This window comes from Eurosta solidaginis, chromosome 5, assembly GCF_040869045.1.
Source record: "Eurosta solidaginis isolate ZX-2024a chromosome 5, ASM4086904v1, whole genome shotgun sequence".
NCBI classification, from domain to species: Eukaryota; Metazoa; Arthropoda; class Insecta; order Diptera; family Tephritidae; genus Eurosta; species Eurosta solidaginis.
The window spans coordinates 73775926-73799106 of NC_090323.1; the positions used below are offsets into that span (position 1 = coordinate 73775926).

At 37.8% G+C, this 23181-nt stretch overlaps 1 protein-coding gene and 1 non-coding gene across 2 annotated transcripts in view; both read right to left on the reverse strand.

Annotated features, from left to right (window-relative positions):
* Nucleotides 1–2799: 2799 nt before the first annotated feature.
* Nucleotides 2800–23181, reverse strand: part of Sox21b — a 296779-nt gene continuing 276397 nt past the window's right edge. The window contains exon 7 of the mRNA XM_067757495.1: nucleotides 2800–4209. Within this exon, the coding sequence (XP_067613596.1) occupies nucleotides 3577–4209 (633 nt within the window). The 3' untranslated portion in view covers nucleotides 2800–3576. The remainder of the gene's footprint in view (nucleotides 4210–23181) is intronic.
* On the reverse strand, nucleotides 17017–17088 carry TRNAE-CUC (transfer RNA glutamic acid (anticodon CUC)). Its single transcript has one exon. It is a non-coding gene; the product is annotated as a tRNA-Glu (tRNA).

The following is a 23181-nucleotide window of genomic DNA, read 5'->3' on the forward strand; positions in this document are numbered from 1 at the left end:
TTTACAAATCACAGAGCCCAGAAGATTTTCTAGAAAACAATTTGTTTTTTAGTTTTTGATTTTTTTCTTTTTTTTAATTTCTGTGGAATAAAAGAAAACTATCACACGAAGCGGACATCAATGCTATTAATATTAATAATAATAAGCAGGTCCGGGTCATAGTGGAAGGTAATGAGATTGCTGATGAGCTTGCACGTAGAGAATCACCGGAAGTTCTCCCTGAAAACTTGAATTGTTGCTGATAGGGGGTATTGAGTATGAGTCGACGATATGTTCATTCGGATTTTCGTACCTAAAGCTGATGTTATATTTTTCGCTATAGCATCTCTGACATTTAGCTTACCGCTTATGTATGATGTATTTTAGACTTATTTAACTTTGGGTATAATTGCGAACTAACTTAAATGCAGGCATCTGATAAGTAGGATACTTTTTTTTTATCAGAAGTTTTCCATTTCAGGAATACATACATTCTGAGGGCTTACCATATAGCCGTCTCGTTCATGAGCTTGTCGAATATGAAGCAAAAAATGTATTTCCACAGCTTGGCTCAAGAATCTAAAAATGATAAGCCCTCTTTTACTAAGAAAATCATGTTTGATCGCTCGTTTTTATGCAAGACGCGAGCATGTAGGGTTTGCGTACTTAAATTTTTTTCTTGCCGTAAGGTATCCGCAAAATCCAATAATGGGTTAATCGTTAGTTATGTACAATTCTGAGGGATTTAAGGAAAATATTTAGAAGAAGAAAATAGTACGGAAATACACTGCCTTTTTCTAAATACATACATATTGTCACGGATATTACCATCACTAAGCTATACCATCACTAAGGCGATGCTAAGGCCATGCCAAGCAGTATTTACGTCAATAATCAAATCAAGTATACACATATATAAGGCAGCCCAGAGAGATGTCACACACAGATGCATTTACTTATACGCCTATGTGTACTCGAGAGACTGTAAACTACAAACATTCACATCAATAATTCAATCATTATGTATCTACATAAGCGAATAAATAATTGCGTCTACACATATGTACGTATACGAGCAGCGGAGCGGCAATGCACAAACACATGCATATATCTTATCTGAGTTGTCACAAGAGAGAGCAATAATTTGTGCACGTAGTTGTGGCTGGCGATTTTGTAGCCGAAACAAACTAGTAAGTTCTGGAAATCGAAGAGCCTAGAAGTATGCAGCGTAAACTATAAAAGTGGGGCAGGCGAGTAAGAAGTAATTCAGTTTGAGTTGAGCAATCAATCAGTTATTGATTAAGAACGCGATCTGGCGGCCAATAGTAGAGTTTAATTTGAGTTATCAATCAGTTTGGTTATTAAGCCAGCGAGTAGCAAAGTATAAGTGTTATTGTGAAGTACTTTAATAAAGGCCATTTTTCCATTATTCAATATTGGAGTTATTTATTCAACAGTTTAGTGATTCGAACTTAGCAGAGGATTGCAAATAAGAGGATTTGCAAGTAAATTCGTTACAATATGTATGTACGAGTTAGTCTTGAAAAAGCTCTGGAAATTTCACAATTTTATTGTTGTGTTAAAGGAATAGTCTTTAAATGTCTATAAATTTATTTATGAGAGTTCTTTCATATAAACTTTACACATGTAGCGATGTATTTGCATTTATGCAGTTATTTCTATATAAGTATGTACATACGTTACAGCTCATTATGAAAAAATGTTGTAATTTTTACTCATAGCTTAGAAGATTAAGAAAAAACAGCTAAATTTGTTTTGCCTCAATAACTTTTCATTTTATTTCATTTACCTTCTATATCGATGTCTGATATATTATTGTAAAGGTATTCAGTCAAATCGCATTTCATCCGTATAAGTCATGAACCTCTCTGGCCAAGTTTAACTTTTATCCAGGCTTTTCTAAGAGAGGCCGTCCATTCGAGCCACAAAAATTAATAGAATGAGGGTTTAAAATTATGTGCAAATGGCCTAGCATCATTGCTTTTGCAAACTAGTGTAGTCAATTTTAACAATACACGAACATTAAAATCCATATGCTTGGTTTTCACTAGGTCAAATTTGACCGGTACTGTATTTTGCGTTTGCAATCCATTTTGACTATAAAGTGACAATTAAGATGACAAATAAGTGGAATCGGTAATTGCCACCGGTGTAGCAAATTTGACAATAAAACTTCATTTGCTAACATGTTGTTGTTTTTTTCGTTTGCCTACTGGCATCGCATCAATTTACAGTTAATGCTATGGTGCAATAAATGAACACAAAAAAAATTGAGGTTAGGGGGTTTTGACCAAACACTGCTTCATCGACCTAATGTAAACCAGGCAATGGTATAGCTGATTGTGAATTCCTACAAGTGCCGAATGGGTGAAAAAACTTTCACAATAGTAAATAGCCTGTTAAATTACTGTTCGATTACTTAAATCATTTGCTCAGTTGTATTTTTCAAACATATTTGTAAACGACTGGTAAATTTAATTATTTATATATTTTAAAATAATGTAGAATGTTTTTGGCCGTCAGTATAAACTATTTTAAAATTTTAATGAGCTCAAGGCCGGTTTTAAATAAAACAAATAAATATGCATGTTTTTTTTAAATTTATTATCACTCGATATTTCGAATTCAGTCTGAATTCATCATCAGGGGTTCTTCAACTCTTATTACTGTCTCTGTGTGAACTGTGTCTTCTTATCACAGTTGAAAAACTCCTGATGATGAATTCAGACTGAATTCGAAATATCTAGTGATAATAAATTAAAACAAAAACATATTTATTTGTTTTATTTAAAACCGGCTTTGAGCTTATTAAAATTTTAAAATAGTTTATATTTTAAAATGTTTGCTTGATTGGCTGCTCATACGAATATTATTATGCAGCCTGATTTTCTATAGACACATTAAAAGAAACGTTGGGAAAGTCATGGCGACTTAACATATTTACCGCGAACAGATTTTTCTTCAATTTGCTGGCCATTCGCGACAGCCATTCTCCCTGTCAGCCTTATTTGACAGGTAGGTATGACAATAGAGGAATAGAAAGATTTTTCACTTGTAGGAATTCACAGTGTCTGAACCATCTATGACAAATAATTGGGAAAATCCATTTCGCTGCTTTTACACGGTGCCAAAGATTTTCTTTTCTTTTTTGAGAAAATTTTAACATTTTACACCGTCATACGCTCAAATGCGCATAATGTCGGCAAAAGTGCAAAAAAACTGATAAGTTTTCTTAAAAAACTTTCCTTCAGGACTATTATTCATTAGGCCAAACCAATTAAATCCAAGCTCTATTCTTTATTTACCTCATTAGGCAACATGGTAAAAATTCCAAAACTAATGTTGGCGGATCAGCGAAGCAGAATTATGAACGGTTTTGCACCTTACCCAACGATATGCATACATATATGTATGTATGTACATTCATATGTCATGTACTACTCTTTAAATGCGTTTTAGCATTTTATAATTCGATTCGCTCGCTTTTCTATCTTTTCTAAAATTAATCATATTTTACTTTCTCCAAATCTAATTTGTCATGGATAGGTTGAGCTCCTCACTCTCGACGGATGGTGGTCAAAATATGACTGTGAGTGGACGGCGGAAATCACTACCAGTACCTGCAGAGCTGTGTCCGCCACTAGTGCCAATGCCACCCAAGCTGCCGTTACTGACAACACCTCCGCTCAAACCAACGGTTGTCCCTCCAACTTGGCCATATTGTGCATACTGCGAATAGTCTAGTTGTGAGTCAGATGGTGAGTGTAGATGCGCTTTTGAGTCTGTTACTCCGCTTGAAACACTACTTTCCAAATGTGGTGTGTTATCACGATCATCTAAGTTGTTATTCGCTGTTCCGTGATTATTATTATTATTGTGGCTGTTATTCTGGTATGAACTGGCTATTCCCAGGCCATTGAGTAAGTGTTGCTGTTGTTGTTGATGCGCTACTGCCGCTGCTGCTGCCGATGTACCATGCTGTTGGGCACCATATATTTTTGATATGTCAAAGGCATAATTGGCAGCTCGGTCTTGGTACATTTTCGAGTCGAAATATGCCTTTGTTAGAACGCTGGGATCTAAGTAGGCGCTATAGGCGGCACTCGCCTGCGCAGCTTTCGATGTCTCATAGAGGGAGCCTGCTGTGGCGGCAGAGCTCAGGTACGAGCTGCGATCGATTGCAAATTTCGGTACATCCATTTGTCCGGTCTACAAGTAAAAGAAAGAAAAATAAAAAAATTGTTGAAAATGTATGTTAAATTTGTCTAATAATTATCATGTTTATTTTTAGTGTCAATTTAAATTGTTTGAATTAATGTTGTGGTGGGCTATCCAATTATGTCATTACACAATCCACTTGGGATAACATGCAGTCGAAGCAGAAAAACACCCCGTTGTGCCGCATTTAACCAATTTAGTGGAAATGTAAACAAATCTCAAGCAGGTTACCCGCCCATTTAACCAGTGCTTTGTGGCAAGGGCGAGAAGGATGTAATTTAGTGCAGTTGTTGAAATGTTTGCTTTTCAATTTACTTAATTCTATTGGATTTTTTGATTTGATTTCACGCTCGCTTTTGTTTTGCTTTCTCTTGATTGTGTTTTGATTCCTTCCAATTCATTACAATAAAGAATGACCCTACACTGGGGTGGAATCTCCTCGCTTCTGCTTTGATTTTAAAATCGGTTGTGCTGCACTTTGCAACATATGTGTTCTGTGTTAATGAAAGGGTAGCAGTGTTTGATTTTATAGAATACTTTGCGTTATATGTTTTAGATAATGTTGGTGGACCTAATGTATCGTTAAATGTAAGTAGACCGTACGTAAACGGATTAGGGCGCTATCGCGTAAGAGACTTTCCACTGTAACGGTCACTTTTGTGCAAAACTTTTATTTTTTTGATTAAAACTTTTAAAATGATGATTGGATTATTATATGCAAAAAAACTGCAAGAACTAGGAAATATAGGCAGATAAATTACAATTAAAAATATAAATTAGTAGTGCCCAAGAAAGGTCAAAGAAAAGCGTAACGATCTCGTCATTATAGAATTGATAATTTGTGGGCACTCATTTTTCTACCATAGGCTGTCGAATTTCCCCTCTAAAGTCACTAAAACTCCCTTACGATATCTATATTTGAAAGTTTTCCTAATGTTTCTGTGTTCAAATAAAATAATTAAAAAAACAATTTTTAATGTATGAAAACATTTATTTGAAGCATTTTTGAATGTATAATTTACTTAATAATTTGGGATGGCATTACGTGGCTGAATGCGTTTATAACACTTCAACCGTAATAGGAGTGCAGGGTTCGAATCCCACTCCCGGGAGAAAAGGCTTTGAAGAGATTTAAAAAAGGTATAATCGAAACAGCTGTCGCCTTGTTCGTCCTGATGTCGCGTTGTTTAAATTTTTCCCAAATTATTAAATAAAATGTAAATTTAAAATTGCTTCAAATAAATGTTTTCATACATTTAAAAGCAATAAGGGTAATCCCCGCTTAAATATAAAAAAAAAAGAAAACTCATACAAATAGACAACATTGGTGTTAATTCGTTGTAGTTCTATACATAGAACAAAGCAACAACACCAAGCTTCTCTGAAACCGCCTTACCAACGCATAACTTTACCATATGCTTCCATACGAAGTATGGACTATAAATAAAGAAGTAATGAAGTAATAATAATACTAAAAGCTAGAACATAATTAGGTAGGTCCTAGGTACTAGTCATCACACTCCTCATCAATCTAGGGCGTTGATCAGACAATTAAATAAAAGCCTTGGGGCGCGTGAAATTTCTAAAAATGTGAGGCGTAGCATAACCTTATTAAGGTTCAGTTGGTCTTATATATGACTATCAATAGAAATTTTAGGCGTCCAACGCTTTTATTTAATTGTCTTATCAATGCCCTAGATTGGTGAGGAGTGTGATGACTAGTAACTAGGACCTACCTAATTATTTTCTATCTTTTATGAATATGAGCCAAATCGGACCACAAATAAGATTTTTGTGAATATCTCGATCCATGTGCCACCTAGCGCCAATTTTTTTCAAAGGCCGCTTTCTATTCATGTATGTATTATGTGTTGGCGGCCACCGTGGTGTGATGGTAGCGTGCTCCGCCTATCACACCGTATGCCCTGGGTTCAACTCCCGGGCAAAGCAACATCAAAATTTTAGAAATAAGATTTTTCAATTAGAAGAAATTTTTCTAAGCGGGGTCGCCCCTCGGCAGTGTCTGGCAAGCGCTCCGATTGTATTTCTGCCATGAAAAGCTCTCAGTGAAAACTCATCTGCCTTGCAGATGCCGTTCGGAGTCGGCATAAAACATGTAGGTCCCGTCCGGCCAATTTGTAGGGAAAAATCAAGAGGAGCGCGACGCAAATTGGAAGAGAAGCTCGGCCTTAGATCTCTTCGGAGGTTATCGCGCCTTACATTTATTTATTTTTTTTTATGTATTATGTGTTCCAAATATGAGCCAAATCGGACCACAAATACGATTTTTGTGAATTTCTCGATCCTTGCGCTACTTACAAGTTTCAACCTTGTAGCTTATTGGGAAGTTACTTAAATTTCAATTACAAAATTCGTGCCAGCCAGCCAACCAGCCATCCAACCAACCAGCCATCCAACCAACCAGCCTTCAAATCAAGCTAAATAAAACCTTTTAAAAAGAAACGCTTTATTAATTAACTCGCATTTTTAAATGTATTGAGGAAAAGCCCTCCACACTTAAGCGCTTTCTGTACGTCAGTAACCAGGTCGCCATTATCATTTGCGAAAAGAGTTCACGACGACGTTGATGCTCGGATATATAGAGTAAACTCGACACCTCCGGTGCGAGCAGGGCAAATTTTGGGCTCTGGACAGATTAGGCGGACAATGACTTGTCTTTCCATGGTGTCTGCATTTGCCATTAGCTATCGCGAAGATGAATGAACGTATGCGCTTAATTGGACTTGGCTGAAATGAAAGGAAGCAGTAGAAGCATACAACTTTTACGGCAAATTCTTGTGTCAAGTCATGCATAAATATAGGGTTTGTACTGTAGAGATTTATACATGTATATATTTCTAACCATGCCATCGAGTACCAAGTATCTGGGACTAACAATTGACTGCAACTTGAATTGGAAAGTATGCATCGAAGAGCGGGTACGGAAGGCCTGCATCGCCTTCTATGCCTGCAAATCAATGTTTGGTAAGAAATGGGGACTCAAGCCAAGCATGGTACTTTGGATGTACGAGGCGGTGGTGCGACCGGTGCTTACCTATAGTTCCATAGTATGGTGGGAAGCTCTAAGTAAGAGCTACAATCTCACCAGCCTGCAAAAAGACCAGCGCACTGCGTGCGTTGGTGCCATAGGGGCCGGACGCACTTGCCCAAAAGCTGCTTTAGATCCCATTTTGTACCTGCTTCCGATCGATTTGCATATACTTTGTACATCGTCACAAACCGCACTGAGACTCAGGGAGTCTGGGTGTTGGAAAGATACTCAGTAAGGGCATAGTACTATCCTGAAGAAACTTCCGGATGGTACATATAGTACCGAGACATATTACTACCCTCGCAAACTGAAGTTTGATTACGGTTGTAATACCGCCATTCCATGGAGGAACAAGTGGAAGGGAAATCTAAATCTACACTGACGGCTGTAACGACAGCCCTTGTACAAACTACGCCACTGTGCTTCCTGTAACGACAGCCCTTGTACAAACTACGCCCCTGTGCTTCCATGATCACTAAAAGTTATTCTCACAAGTAAACATAACTACAAATAGCAAACAGCCTCTACATTACGTGCATATGTGTGTGTGGGTATCTTACCTAACATTGTGGTCGACAGCTTGGAAGCCTTCGATGGTCTTCGAGTGATTTTTTTTTACGGAAATAATTCCACCGCAAAGCCAAAACGGTAGTGGCAACAGGACAAAGAAAATAAGGAAAGTCCATAAAAGGGCCACCATTCCATTCCTGACGGTCACAAATCGTAAAGCAAAGTGTCGAGCGGACGTCTTATTTCGCGAAGTGAAAGTGAAGAAAAATAAATAAAGTGGTGTTGTATTTTATTTTTTTTGTGTGGCGAACTCACAACTGTGCAGTTTAAACTGCCAAATAAAATTTATTAAAACCTTTGGGCCCCAACCTAACCAGGTTACAATACCTGCCGCTACCATTTTCATCACCACTATCAACGGTAAGTCACCCATGTCCACTCCAAAGCCACTCAACCCACATCCGTTGATTTAATTCCAAGTTCCTACAACATTCCTAAATTCTATCTAAAGTTTGTATTTTTTTTTGTTTCTTTCAACGCACCATAGGTGCGAGGCACCAAAAACCGCTGACCGTCACCACATCCATCCACAAATATACAGAGAGACAATACAGTACGCCGAACACAAGGGCAACTCATATTCCATCTCATAAAACACCACAACCAGACTCCAAATAAAGGGATCCACCAAGTCCCGAACAACACCACAACGTCGTACACACATTCACCTCCACACGCAGTTACGGCCAGCCACCTAAGCCCAGATTATAACCAAAAACCGTAAGTCCATAGCCAACCACACCGATATATGCGAAGAAAGTTATCAACAGCACACACATAATACACGTCCACGCACGTACGCATACACAACAACAATCACGCAGATAAGTATCAACACCACAAAATCACAGACACCGCAACCTCTACACCTAAATACAGAGACGCCACTCATTCAAATCCATTCACGAACCAAATTCGCGGCAACCAATACCGCCACCCACAACAGGCACCCCAGCAATAGCCCCGCAACCTCTACAAACAGAAACGTCGTTAACGATACACATAAGAACACACACCATCGACATCCCTCACACCACCAGACAGTACTTCACATCACATCGCATGACCATACATCACATCACGTCGGCATTTATCATATGTCATCGCATCACATTACTCAGTCACGTCATATAAAACAAGTCGCCACGGTAAGTTATAGCCATCCAATCCCTAGTGTAGATTGGTGTGTCACAAGGCGAAATCAACAGGCGAAGTCGGGAGCAGACTGTTAAAAAAAAAAAAAAAAAAAAAGAGAGCGTGCTCGCCACCACTAAGAAATCGCCGCAACAACATTAGTATCAGTACCAACCTAAAGGAAGTAAAGCACGGCGGCGACCGATAAGAGTTCTAAACATTTTTGTATTTAAGCTTAAATAATTTTTTTTCACTAACTTTGATCATTGTCTTAATTTTTCTCGAATACGTATGTACGCATTTTCGTGGTTGAAATTTATACAAAGTATCTTTATCCCCAGATTCCTTGTTATACGTACATAATAGTTTTCATCACCACTTACCCAATAATCTTCACACGTGCTGCACTTAGACACACCACTTTATTTTGACAAGGCACTTTAGCCTAAAAAATTTTAATTTACGCAATTGCCTTATTTCTCACAGAAATTTTCTGTTTTCATAATTTACAACTTTTTCTTTTTCTTTATTTCGCAAAACTTTCCCTATATTTAAACACTTCTTACTTTCTTAATCCGTTTTTTTTATCACGTGAAAACCAGCTTTTCTTTCCTTTGGTCGTTGTTGCTATTCCTCACCAAAAAAAAAAAAAGGAGAAGGGGTACACGTTTCTTGAAAACGTTTGTTGTTACGCATACCTTCTTCCCTTTTTAGGTGGCTGATATATTATGATGCACGTTCACTATTCACTATAAATTTTCACCTTTTTTATTATTTCTGATTTTTCATTCAAGGTTCGAATCGAGCTCAAGGCCAGAACAATAATTTTTTTCTAATGATAATTATTGTTATTTTTTAATTTTTCTAAATTTGAAAAATTGAATTTTGTTTTTGGAATAGTAAGTAGAAAATTTTCCAGACAACCTGCCATAGCTGCGCAGATAGATCCATTTCGAAGGGTGCTAAGCCTTCATCATCAGTACGCTTTAGGCATGCTGCGCTAACCATTTAGCTATACAGCGGTGGTTTGTTTGACTGGCAAATTTGCTACTTCTATTCCTTTTTTACCAACTATATTTATTCAGTGTTGCGCCATCTGGTGCAAAGCACTGATAATGCTGGATTTTTGTTTATTGTCAATTTCTTTGTTTGACATTCCCAAGTGCTCATGGTTTATTAACAATTGTTTTTGTTTTTATCGGCCTATTGATAAATCATTCAAGGTTCGAATCGAGCTCAAGGCCAGAACAATAATTTTTTTCTAATGATAATTATTGTTATTTTTTAATTTTTCTAAATTTGAAAAATTGAATTTTGTTTTTGGAATAGTAAGTAGAAAATTTTCCAGACAACCTGCCATAGCTGCGCAGATAGATCCATTTCGAAGGGTGCTAAGCCTTCATCATCAGTACGCTTTAGGCATGCTGCGCTAACCATTTAGCTATACAGCGGTGGTTTGTTTGACTGGCAAATTTGCTACTTCTATTCCTTTTTTACCAACTATATTTATTCAGTGTTGCGCCATCTGGTGCAAAGCACTGATAATGCTGGATTTTTGTTTATTGTCAATTTCTTTGTTTGACATTCCCAAGTGCTCATGGTTTATTAACAATTGTTTTTGTTTTTATCGGCCTATTGATAAATCATTCAAGGTTCGAATCGAGCTCAAGGCCAGAACAATAATTTTTTTCTAATGATAATTATTGTTATTTTTTAATTTTTCTAAATTTGAAAAATTGAATTTTGTTTTTGGAATAGTAAGTAGAAAATTTTCCAGACAACCTGCCATAGCTGCGCAGATAGATCCATTTCGAAGGGTGCTAAGCCTTCATCATCAGTACGCTTTAGGCATGCTGCGCTAACCATTTAGCTATACAGCGGTGGTTTGTTTGACTGGCAAATTTGCTACTTCTATTCCTTTTTTACCAACTATATTTATTCAGTGTTGCGCCATCTGGTGCAAAGCACTGATAATGCTGGATTTTTGTTTATTGTCAATTTCTTTGTTTGACATTCCCAAGTGCTCATGGTTTATTAACAATTGTTTTTGTTTTTATCGGCCTATTGATAAATCATTCAAGGTTCGAATCGAGCTCAAGGCCAGAACAATAATTTTTTTCTAATGATAATTATTGTTATTTTTTAATTTTTCTAAATTTGAAAAATTGAATTTTGTTTTTGGAATAGTAAGTAGAAAATTTTCCAGACAACCTGCCATAGCTGCGCAGATAGATCCATTTCGAAGGGTGCTAAGCCTTCATCATCAGTACGCTTTAGGCATGCTGCGCTAACCATTTAGCTATACAGCGGTGGTTTGTTTGACTGGCAAATTTGCTACTTCTATTCCTTTTTTACCAACTATATTTATTCAGTGTTGCGCCATCTGGTGCAAAGCACTGATAATGCTGGATTTTTGTTTATTGTCAATTTCTTTGTTTGACATTCCCAAGTGCTCATGGTTTATTAACAATTGTTTTTGTTTTTATCGGCCTATTGATAAATCATTCAAGGTTCGAATCGAGCTCAAGGCCAGAACAATAATTTTTTTCTAATGATAATTATTGTTATTTTTTAATTTTTCTAAATTTGAAAAATTGAATTTTGTTTTTGGAATAGTAAGTAGAAAATTTTCCAGACAACCTGCCATAGCTGCGCAGATAGATCCATTTCGAAGGGTGCTAAGCCTTCATCATCAGTACGCTTTAGGCATGCTGCGCTAACCATTTAGCTATACAGCGGTGGTTTGTTTGACTGGCAAATTTGCTACTTCTATTCCTTTTTTACCAACTATATTTATTCAGTGTTGCGCCATCTGGTGCAAAGCACTGATAATGCTGGATTTTTGTTTATTGTCAATTTCTTTGTTTGACATTCCCAAGTGCTCATGGTTTATTAACAATTGTTTTTGTTTTTATCGGCCTATTGATAAATCATTCAAGGTTCGAATCGAGCTCAAGGCCAGAACAATAATTTTTTTCTAATGATAATTATTGTTATTTTTTAATTTTTCTAAATTTGAAAAATTGAATTTTGTTTTTGGAATAGTAAGTAGAAAATTTTCCAGACAACCTGCCATAGTTGCGCAGATAGATCCATTTCGAAGGGTGCTAAGCCTTCATCATCAGTACGCTTTAGGCATGCTGCGCTAACCATTTAGCTATACAGCGGTGGTTTGTTTGACTGGCAAATTTGCTACTTCTATTCCTTTTTTACCAACTATATTTATTCAGTGTTGCGCCATCTGGTGCAAAGCACTGATAATGCTGGATTTTTGTTTATTGTCAATTTCTTTGTTTGACATTCCCAAGTGCTCATGGTTTATTAACAATTGTTTTTGTTTTTATCGGCCTATTGATAAATCATTCAAGGTTCGAATCGAGCTCAAGGCCAGAACAATAATTTTTTTCTAATGATAATTATTGTTATTTTTTAATTTTTCTAAATTTGAAAAATTGAATTTTGTTTTTGGAATAGTAAGTAGAAAATTTTCCAGACAACCTGCCATAGCTGCGCAGATAGATCCATTTCGAAGGGTGCTAAGCCTTCATCATCAGTACGCTTTAGGCATGCTGCGCTAACCATTTAGCTATACAGCGGTGGTTTGTTTGACTGGCAAATTTGCTACTTCTATTCCTTTTTTACCAACTATATTTATTCAGTGTTGCGCCATCTGGTGCAAAGCACTGATAATGCTGGATTTTTGTTTATTGTCAATTTCTTTGTTTGACATTCCCAAGTGCTCATGGTTTATTAACAATTGTTTTTGTTTTTATCGGCCTATTGATAAATCATTCAAGGTTCGAATCGAGCTCAAGGCCAGAACAATAATTTTTTTCTAATGATAATTATTGTTATTTTTTAATTTTTCTAAATTTGAAAAATTGAATTTTGTTTTTGGAATAGTAAGTAGAAAATTTTCCAGACAACCTGCCATAGCTGCGCAGATAGATCCATTTCGAAGGGTGCTAAGCCTTCATCATCAGTACGCTTTAGGCATGCTGCGCTAACCATTTAGCTATACAGCGGTGGTTTGTTTGACTGGCAAATTTGCTACTTCTATTCCTTTTTTACCAACTATATTTATTCAGTGTTGCGCCATCTGGTGCAAAGCACTGATAATGCTGGATTTTTGTTTATTGTCAATTTCTTTGTTTGACATTCCCAACCGCTGTATAGCTAAATGGTTAGCGCAGCATGCCTAAAGCGTACTGATGATGAAGGCTTAGCACCCTTCGAAATGGATCTATCTGCGCAGCTATGGCAGGTTGTCTGGAAAATTTTCTACTTACTATTCCAAAAACAAAATTCAATTTTTCAAATTTAGAAAAATTAAAAAATAACAATAATTATCATTAGAAAAAAATTATTGTTCTGGCCTTGAGCTCGATTCGAACCTTGAATGATTTATCAATAGGCCGATAAAAACAAAAACAATTGTTAATAAACCATGAGCACTTGGGAATGTCAAACAAAGAAATTGACAATAAACAAAAATCCAGCATTATCAGTGCTTTGCACCAGATGGCGCAACACTGAATAAATATAGTTGGTAAAAAAGGAATAGAAGTAGCAAATTTGCCAGTCAAACAAACCACCGCTGTATAGCTAAATGGTTAGCGCAGCATGCCTAAAGCGTACTGATGATGAAGGCTTAGCACCCTTCGAAATGGATCTATCTGCGCAGCTATGGCAGGTTGTCTGGAAAATTTTCTACTTACTATTCCAAAAACAAAATTCAATTTTTCAAATTTAGAAAAATTAAAAAATAACAATAATTATCATTAGAAAAAAATTATTGTTCTGGCCTTGAGCTCGATTCGAACCTTGAATGATTTATCAATAGGCCGATAAAAACAAAAACAATTGTTAATAAACCATGAGCACTTGGGAATGTCAAACAAAGAAATTGACAATAAACAAAAATCCAGCATTATCAGTGCTTTGCACCAGATGGCGCAACACTGAATAAATATAGTTGGTAAAAAAGGAATAGAAGTAGCAAATTTGCCAGTCAAACAAACCACCGCTGTATAGCTAAATGGTTAGCGCAGCATGCCTAAAGCGTACTGATGATGAAGGCTTAGCACCCTTCGAAATGGATCTATCTGCGCAGCTATGGCAGGTTGTCTGGAAAATTTTCTACTTACTATTCCAAAAACAAAATTCAATTTTTCAAATTTAGAAAAATTAAAAAATAACAATAATTATCATTAGAAAAAAAATTATTGTTCTGGCCTTGAGCTCGATTCGAACCTTGAATGATTTATCAATAGGCCGATAAAAACAAAAACAATTGTTAATAAACCATGAGCACTTGGGAATGTCAAACAAAGAAATTGACAATAAACAAAAATCCAGCATTATCAGTGCTTTGCACCAGATGGCGCAACACTGAATAAATATAGTTGGTAAAAAAGGAATAGAAGTAGCAAATTTGCCAGTCAAACAAACCACCGCTGTATAGCTAAATGGTTAGCGCAGCATGCCTAAAGCGTACTGATGATGAAGGCTTAGCACCCTTCGAAATGGATCTATCTGCGCAGCTATGGCAGGTTGTCTGGAAAATTTTCTACTTACTATTCCAAAAACAAAATTCAATTTTTCAAATTTAGAAAAATTAAAAAATAACAATAATTATCATTAGAAAAAAATTATTGTTCTGGCCTTGAGCTCGATTCGAACCTTGAATGATTTATCAATAGGCCGATAAAAACAAAAACAATTTCTGATTTTTCAAAAAAAAAAAAAAAACAACACGATCACTGCGAGAAAAGGTGCGTACGTATTTTCATTCATTCAGACCGGAACTGAGGGTTCCATGTGGTCAGTCAAAGAGAACACTAAGAACATTGGAAACGAATAGGAATTTTTCTCCTTCTTTTCTTTTCAGCTCGCATCACTTCAGCCTTGGTACCTGGACTGCAGATGAGCGCGGTGCGTCAAAGTAAAAATTGGTAACATACACAACACATTTATTTGATGTTCTCTCTTTAACATTTATAAACATTTGTGTCTTTAAAACTCATGCACATTGAGGGTTTTACAAATCAATTTGCCTGAGGTAGATATTTAGGCATTTTGTGGAAAGGGTGTTCCCTTAGAGAGTCTTGTTTTTTTTTACATTTTTCTGAATTGAAGTAAGGATTTTGTCCTCTTGATATTATTTGATTAGAAGTTTCACTGTATTTTCATCTATTCACAATTCCTAATTTTTCTTTGAATTACTTGTGTAGGTGATATCTTGAGGGAAAAAGTGATCGTACGATGAGTTATAGTGAGCTAATTTTAGTTTGGATAAATTATTCCTCTCTTCCGTTATATAATCTGAATTTTTTTATTTGAATTCCAATTTTTTTTGATTAAGGCCAAGTTTATTTGATTAGTCTTAGCATTGTTACTAATGAAGATTCCTATACGCATGCAGGTATGAACCCTCTTTTTGTTCAAGTGGCGTCGTCTTGGGCGGGGTATTGCACCACCGACCTCACCCGCAGCCACTTGAACAAAAAGAGGGTTCATACCTGCATGCGTATAGAAAGGAGAGAAAAAGCTGAAAAAGATAGAAATAAACGTGAGGGGCTAAGTTAAGAGGGGGAAAAAGATGAAGGCCTGTCCTGTCAGCGCCGCTTGCGCTGAACCATGGGCACTGTGCTGACTCCTATCTACTTACAGTGCCCCCAAAACCTGACACTAGTCCGTCTGAAAGAGTCCTAGTCTAGTCCATGTCGATATAGTCAAAGGTCCGTGCAACCTACTTCCCCTCTCGTTGCACTAGTGCAACATCCACACCAATCTAATCAAGTTAGCAACTCATTTTTTTTTTTTTTTTTTCACATTCCATATGTAGGTACGAAAACAGGTTTTATTATGGAGATTCAAAATAATTCAAATTGAATGAAAAGGTAGCTTAGGCTCTAGTTTTTGTTTTACAAAGTCAAGAGAAAGATAAAAATTCAAAATTCAAGAGAAGAATCAAATTACATGAAGAGGTATCTTAGACTCTAATTTTTGTTTTATAAAATCAAGAAAATGATGAAATGAATGAAATCGACAATAAAAAAAAAATTAAATTGACAATACGAAAATGTTTAACTTTGTTTTTTAGTGAATTCGGTATTATATATAACTATGTATGTACATACGTGGTAACTAAAGATTAGAAGGAATATAGGTACAATTCAAAAATATTTAAATTTGTATAGAGTACTTACTTACTAAGGTGTAAATTCAGAAAAAAAAATGGCTTTAACAAGTATTCAAAGTGTTAGAATTCAATATGTAAAACTAATAGGAATAAGACTACCCTCAACAATGAAATGTACTTTTCTGTACAAAAAAATTTTTTTTTTTTTTTGTTGTTTTTTTTTGTTTTTTTTTTTGATCGGTGTGTTCGTGGTGTTGTACTTCCGCGAGGTCATCGTAAGTACGCTGTCGAGTGTCTGTTCGTCCGCCGTCCATGGTCTAAGTCATCTAGTCTCTTACTCACTAAGGATTGTGGTACATCACGACCTGTACCTTGGCTTAGCACGTGGCTACCACCATTCTCAGTGACTACAAAATTATCCCCTTTGTGGCAACATGCTATAAGCCTCACAAATTGGGCAGTGCCGGACCGCACATGTGGCAGCTTGAACAGCTTGTTGTCACCTGAAACCAAAAATGCAATATTTACCATACCTTGTACTGTGCTGATCCGGACTACGGATACCACTTCTAGAAGCGTTGAACCTCTCAGGAGGAACTCTGAAGTCTTGACCAGCACCCACCCACAGTTATTAATTAGCCACAAAACTCCTCATATTAATACAAAAAGCTGTTAGCTAAAAACTCCTAAACTGTCCGAAAGAAAAGAAAATAGCTGAAGAGATAGTACATAGGGAATAGAAATAGAGTGGGAAACTAAATAACGATCGGGCTATTTCCGTTGGGCGCCATTGTTACGTGGCTGACTGTTTGGATGGCGAGGAGCGGCGGCAAGCAGGTATGCTTGCGGGCCCAGGCTAGCTCGTCGTCTTGGGCGGGGTATTGCACCACCGACCTGGTTCCCATACCGGGAATCGAACCCGGGCCTTCCGGGTGAGAGCCGGATATCCTAACCACTAGACAATATGGGAAACAGCGTCATTACCCCATATCTCCTGCAATACAAAAGTTAGTTTACCAAGAGCTCGACAGAATGCTGAGTATGGGGGTAATCGAAGAAAGTAATATCAGTTGGAACTCACCTGTTTCACTGGTAATTAAGGGAACCAAGAATCGGCTATGCTTGGACGCTAGGAAAGTGAACGAACGGACTGTGAAAGATGCATATCCGCTCCCGCATATCGATGGGATCTTGAGTCGTCTCCAGAATACGCGATACATCTCAGCCATCGATTTGAAAGATGCCTTCTGGCAAATCCCTTTGGAGAGGAAGTCCAGAGAAAAGACAGCCTTTACGGTGCCTGGTAGGCCGTTATACCATTTTACGGTAATGCCGTTTGGTCTGTGTAATGCGGCACAGAGGATGTGTAGGCTTATGGATAAAGTCATACCCGCTACGTTACGTGAGTCCGTCTTTGTGTATTTAGATGACCTCTTAGTGTGTTCAGAAAGTTTTTCGTCTCATTTGTGTTTACTTGAAAAGGTCGCTCGTTGCTTAAGGGAAGCGAAGCTTACAATCAATGTGGAAAAAAGTAAATTTTGTTACAAAGAGGTCCGCTACCTTGGTTATGTAGTGGACGACGGTTGCATAAGAACGGATGCAAATAAGGTGGCAGCTATTAGGGATTTCCCGGAACCAAAAACCCCCAAGCAACTCCGACGGTTCCTGGGTATGTCAGGCTGGTACCGACGATTTATCCAGGATTACGCGACGATAGCAGCTCCGCTGCACGACTGCCTCACCAAGGACAAGATCAAGAAATTTAACATGACAGACGAAGCGAGAAAGTCTTTCGACAGACTAAAACAGAGCCTCATATCGGCACCCGTACTGACGCACCCGGACTTTGACCGACGATTCTACATTCAATGTGATGCATCTACGCATGGCATCGGTGGAGTCTTGTTCCAGCTGGATGACGAAAGAAATGAACGTCCCATAGCATACGTGTCCGCGAAACTAAATAAGGCCCAAAGGAATTATAGCATCACGGAGCTTGAATGTTATGCTGCCGTAGTAAGTGTGAAGAGGTTTAGGCCCTACGTCGAGGGTCTGCCATTCACTGTCATTACTGATCACGCAAGCCTTAAATGGCTAATGAATCAAAAGGATCTGTCTGGCAGACTCGCGAGGTGGAGCCTAAAGTTGCAAGCATTCGACTTTGAAATACAGCATCGCAAAGGAGCACAAAATATTGTTCCAGATACCCTTTCGAGAATACACATGGATGAACTTGACTGCAACGACAGATGTTTAGACGTATCATTAGATGCACCAGGCTTCACGTCAGAAGAATATACAGAACTCATAAAGACGGTTACAGAAAACAAGGACAGATTACCTGACATCTGTGTGTCGGACGGATACCTCTATAAACGAACGCAATTTGACAGGGAGGGGGGGGCTTCAGCAGGACCAGCTCTGGAAACTCTGGGTACCGTCGGAAATGCGGCAGGGGTTGGTGGCAGCATCGCATAGCTCGCCTTCTGCAGGTCACGGTGGCATCCACAAAACGCTAACGCGTATACGAGAAAAATATTACTGGCCAGGGATGGTTGCCGACGTGCAATCCTATTTGAAAGGGTGCGAAATATGTAAGGGAAATAAGACACAGAATGTTTTCCACCGACCAACGATGGGAAAACAGCATATAACCGAGCGACCGTTTCAACGTCTGTTTATTGATTTCATGGGACCCTACCCGCGTACTTGTGATGGAAATGTCTTTGTGTTTGTGTGTCTTGATCATTTTTAGAAAAAATTTGTGTTGCTACAGCCCATGAGAAATGCGACATCAGCCGCAGTTGTAAAGTTCCTAGAAAAACAGGTATTCCACATTTTCGGCGTACCAGAGTTCATCCATTCAGATAATGGCAAGCAGTTCATCTCTGAAGTTTTCAACACTTTCCTTCATAGATACGGAGTAAAGCAAGTCAAAACTACGTTCTACTCCCCACAAGGAAATGCCGCTGAACGTGTTAACCGTTCAGTGCTCCAAATTGTCCGCTCTTATATTAACGACAACCACAAAAATTGGGACAAACACATAAGTGATGCCGCGTTCGCACTACGTAGCGGAGTGCATTCTGCAATAGATTGTTCACCTTACTTTGCCACATTTGGCATACCAATGGTGCAACACGGGACATCGTACGAGATATATAGGAAGCTTGGAACAATAAAGTATGCCGATTACTCGATTGATTCAAAAGAGCACAGAATGCAATTGTTGCGGAATAAAATTATGCAAGAACTAAAACTTGCCCATGAGAAGAGTGCAAAAGCTTACAACACAAGGAGTCGAGATGTCAAGTTCCAGGTAGGACAGCTAGTATACAGAAGAAACTTCAAGCAAAGCTCGCAACCGGACAACTACAACGCAAAACTAGCTCAAAAACAAATTAGGTGCATCATCATCAAAGTCATAGGCAACTCGATGTATGAACTGGGCGACACAAACGGGAAAAAGATAGGGATTTATCACGCCAAAGATATCTTTGCGGCGTAAATGGTCAGATGCTGTGCTTGTCACATGTTACTGTGCCTCGTCCTGTTAAGTGTCGTTATTAATGTCGTGGAATGTTCGTACATGGTCCTCCTGTGTCGTAGTGATGTATCCTACCTTGACTACCATGATTAGGTTAGGTAAATACTAAAATTCTTTTTGACTTGACCATAGTTAATGATTATTTACGTACGTTTTTTTACTTGACTATAGCGGTAGGCACCCCTCTGTGATAGTTTTTGTTATTAATATTCAACTACTAACAATAACTGTGATATAGCTTTTTAAGACATCCATCGGTGATATTTACACTCAAGTTTATTTACTGGAGACAGTATTCGGGACTGTAAAGAACGCGTGAAGACAGTAAACTGTTATATAGATGTATAGATGTAGCAGAAAAATGTAATACCATAAGTGTTGTACATCGTAAGGTCCTTGTGAAAAGTTTAGTGTAGACATGTCCCTATGTAAATAGAATGAAATCCAAAAGATATAAGCCCGGCATCTGATCGTGGGTCGAGGCCACACGTTGAGCGAAACACTGGGAAGAGAACAGGCCGCGTTATTGAATTTCTTTACGTACACGCTCCATATTGCAGGCAACATCGGCGGATACGAGCCTGTAACGACAGCCCTTGTACAAACTACGCCACTGTGCTTCCTGTAACGACAGCCCTTGTACAAACTACGCCCCTGTGCTTCCATGATCACTCAAAGTTATTCTCACAAGTAAACATAACTACAAATAGCAAACAGCCTCTACATTACGTGCATATGTGTGTGTGGGTATCTTACCTAACATTGTGGTCGACAGCTTGGAAGCCTTCGATGGTCTTCGAGTGATTTTTTTTTACGGAAATAATTCCACCGCAAAGCCAAAACGGTAGTGGCAACAGGACAAAGAAAATAAGGAAAGTCCATAAAAGGGCCACCATTCCATTCCTGACGGACACAAATCGTAAAGCAAAGTGTCGAGCGGACGTCTTATTTCGCGAAGTGAAAGTGAAGAAAAATAAATAAAGTGGTGTTGTATTTTATTTTTTTTGTGTGGCGAACTCACAACTGTGCAGTTTAAACTGCCAAATAAAATTTATTAAAACCTTTGGGCCCCAACCTAACCAGGTTACAATACCTGCCGCTACCATTTTCATCACCACTATCAACGGTAAGTCACCCATGTCCACTCCAAAGCCACTCAACCCACATCCGTTGATTTAATTCCAAGTTCCTACAACATTCCTAAATTCTATCTAAAGTTTGTATTTTTTTTGTTTCTTTCAACGCACCATAGGTGCGAGGCACCAAAACCGCTGACCGTCACCACACCCATCCACAAATATACAGAGAGACAATACACTACGCCGAACACAAGGGCAACTCATATTCCATCTCATAAAACACCACAACCAGACTCCAAATAAAGGGATCCACCAAGTCCCGAACAACACCACAACATCGTACACACATTCACCTCCACACGCAGTTACGGCCAGCCCCCTAAGCCCAGATTATAACTAAAACCCGTAAGTCCATAGCCAACCACACCGATATATGCGAAGAAAGTTATCAACAGGACACACATAATACACGTCCACGCACGTACGCATACACAACAACAATCACGCAGATAAGTATCAACACCACAAAATCACAGACACCGCAACCAGTCACCTAAATACAGAGACGCCACTCATTCAAATCCATTCACGAACTAAATTCGCGGCAACCAATAAAGCCACCCACAACAGGCACCCCAGCAATAGCCCCGCAACCTCTACAAACAGAAACGTCGTTAACGATACACATAAGAACACACACCATCGACATCCCTCACACCACCAGACAGTACTTCACATCACATCGCATGAACATACATCACATCACGTCGGCATTTATCATATGTCATCGCATCACATTACTCAGTCACGTCATATAAAACAAGTCGCCACGGTAAGTTATAGCCATCCAATCCCTAGTGTAGATTGGTGTGTCACAAGGCGAAATCAACAGGCGAAGTCGGGAGCAGACTGTTAAAAAAAAAAAAAAAAAAAAAAAGAGAGCGTGCTCGCCACCACTAAGAAATCGCCGCAACAACACTAGTATCAGTACCAACCTAAAGGAAGTAAAGCACGGCGGCGACCGATAAGAGTTCTAAACATTTTTGTATTTAAGCTTAAATAATTTTTTTTTCACTAACTTTGATCATTGTCTTAATTTTGCTCGAATACGTATGTACGCATTTTCGTGGTTGAAATTTATACAAAGTATCTTTATCCCCAGATTCCTTGTTATACGTACATAATAGTTTTCATCACCACTTACCCAATAATCTTCACACGTGCTGCACTTAGACACACCACTTTATTTTGGCAAGGTACTTTAGCCTACAAAATTTTAATTTACGCAATTGCCTTATTTCTCACAGAAATTTTCTGTTTTCATAATTTACAACTTTTTCTTTTTCTTTATTTCGCAAAACTTTCCCTATATTTAAACACTTCTTACTTTCTTAATCCGTTTTTTTTTATCACGTGAAAACCAGCTTTTCTTTCCTTTGGTCGTTGTTGCTATTCCTCACCAAAAAAAAAAAAAAGGAGAAGGGGTACACGTTTCTTGAAAACGTTTGTTGTTACGCATACCTTCTTCCCTTTTTAGGTGGCTGATATATTATGATGCACGTTCACTATTCACTATAAATTTTCACCTTTTTTATTATTTCTGATTTTTCAAAAAAAAAAAAAAAAAAACAACACGATCACTGCGAGAAAAGGTGCGTACGTATTTTCATTCATTCAGACCGGAACTGAGGGTTCCATGTGGTCAGTCAAAGAGAACACTAAGAACATTGGAAACGAATAGGAATTTTTCTCCTTCTTTTCTTTTCAGCTCGCATCACTTCAGCCTTGGTACCTGGACTGCAGATGAGCGCGGTGCGTCAAAGTAAAAATCGGTAACATACACAACAGATTTATTTGATGTTCTCTCTTTAACATTTATAAACATTTGTGTCTTTAAAACTCATGCACATTGAGGGTTTTACAAATCAATTTGCCTGAGGTAGAGATTTAGGCATTTTGTGGAAAGGGTGTTCCCTTAGAGAGTCTTGTTTTTTTTTACATTTTTCTGAATTGAAGTAAGGATTTTGTCCTCTTGATATTATTTGATTAGAAGTTTCACCGTATTTTCATCTATTCACAATTCCTAATTTTTCTTTGAATTACTTGTGTAGGTGATATCTTGAGGGAAAAAGTGATCGTACGATGAGTTATAGTGAGCTAATTTTAGTTTGGATAAATTATTCCTCTCTTCCGTTATATAATCTGAATTTTTTTATTTGAATTCCAATTTTTTTTGATTAAGGCCAAGTTTATTTGATTAGTCTTAGCATTGTTACTAATGAAGATTCCTAGTACATAAGGAAATACCAGAATTGTAAAAATAATTTAGTTAATTCCCTTTTCTGTATCATTTTCTTGATTTTATAAAACAAAAATTAGAGTCTAAGATACCTCTTCATGTAATTTGATTCTTCTCTTGAATTTTGAATTTTTATCT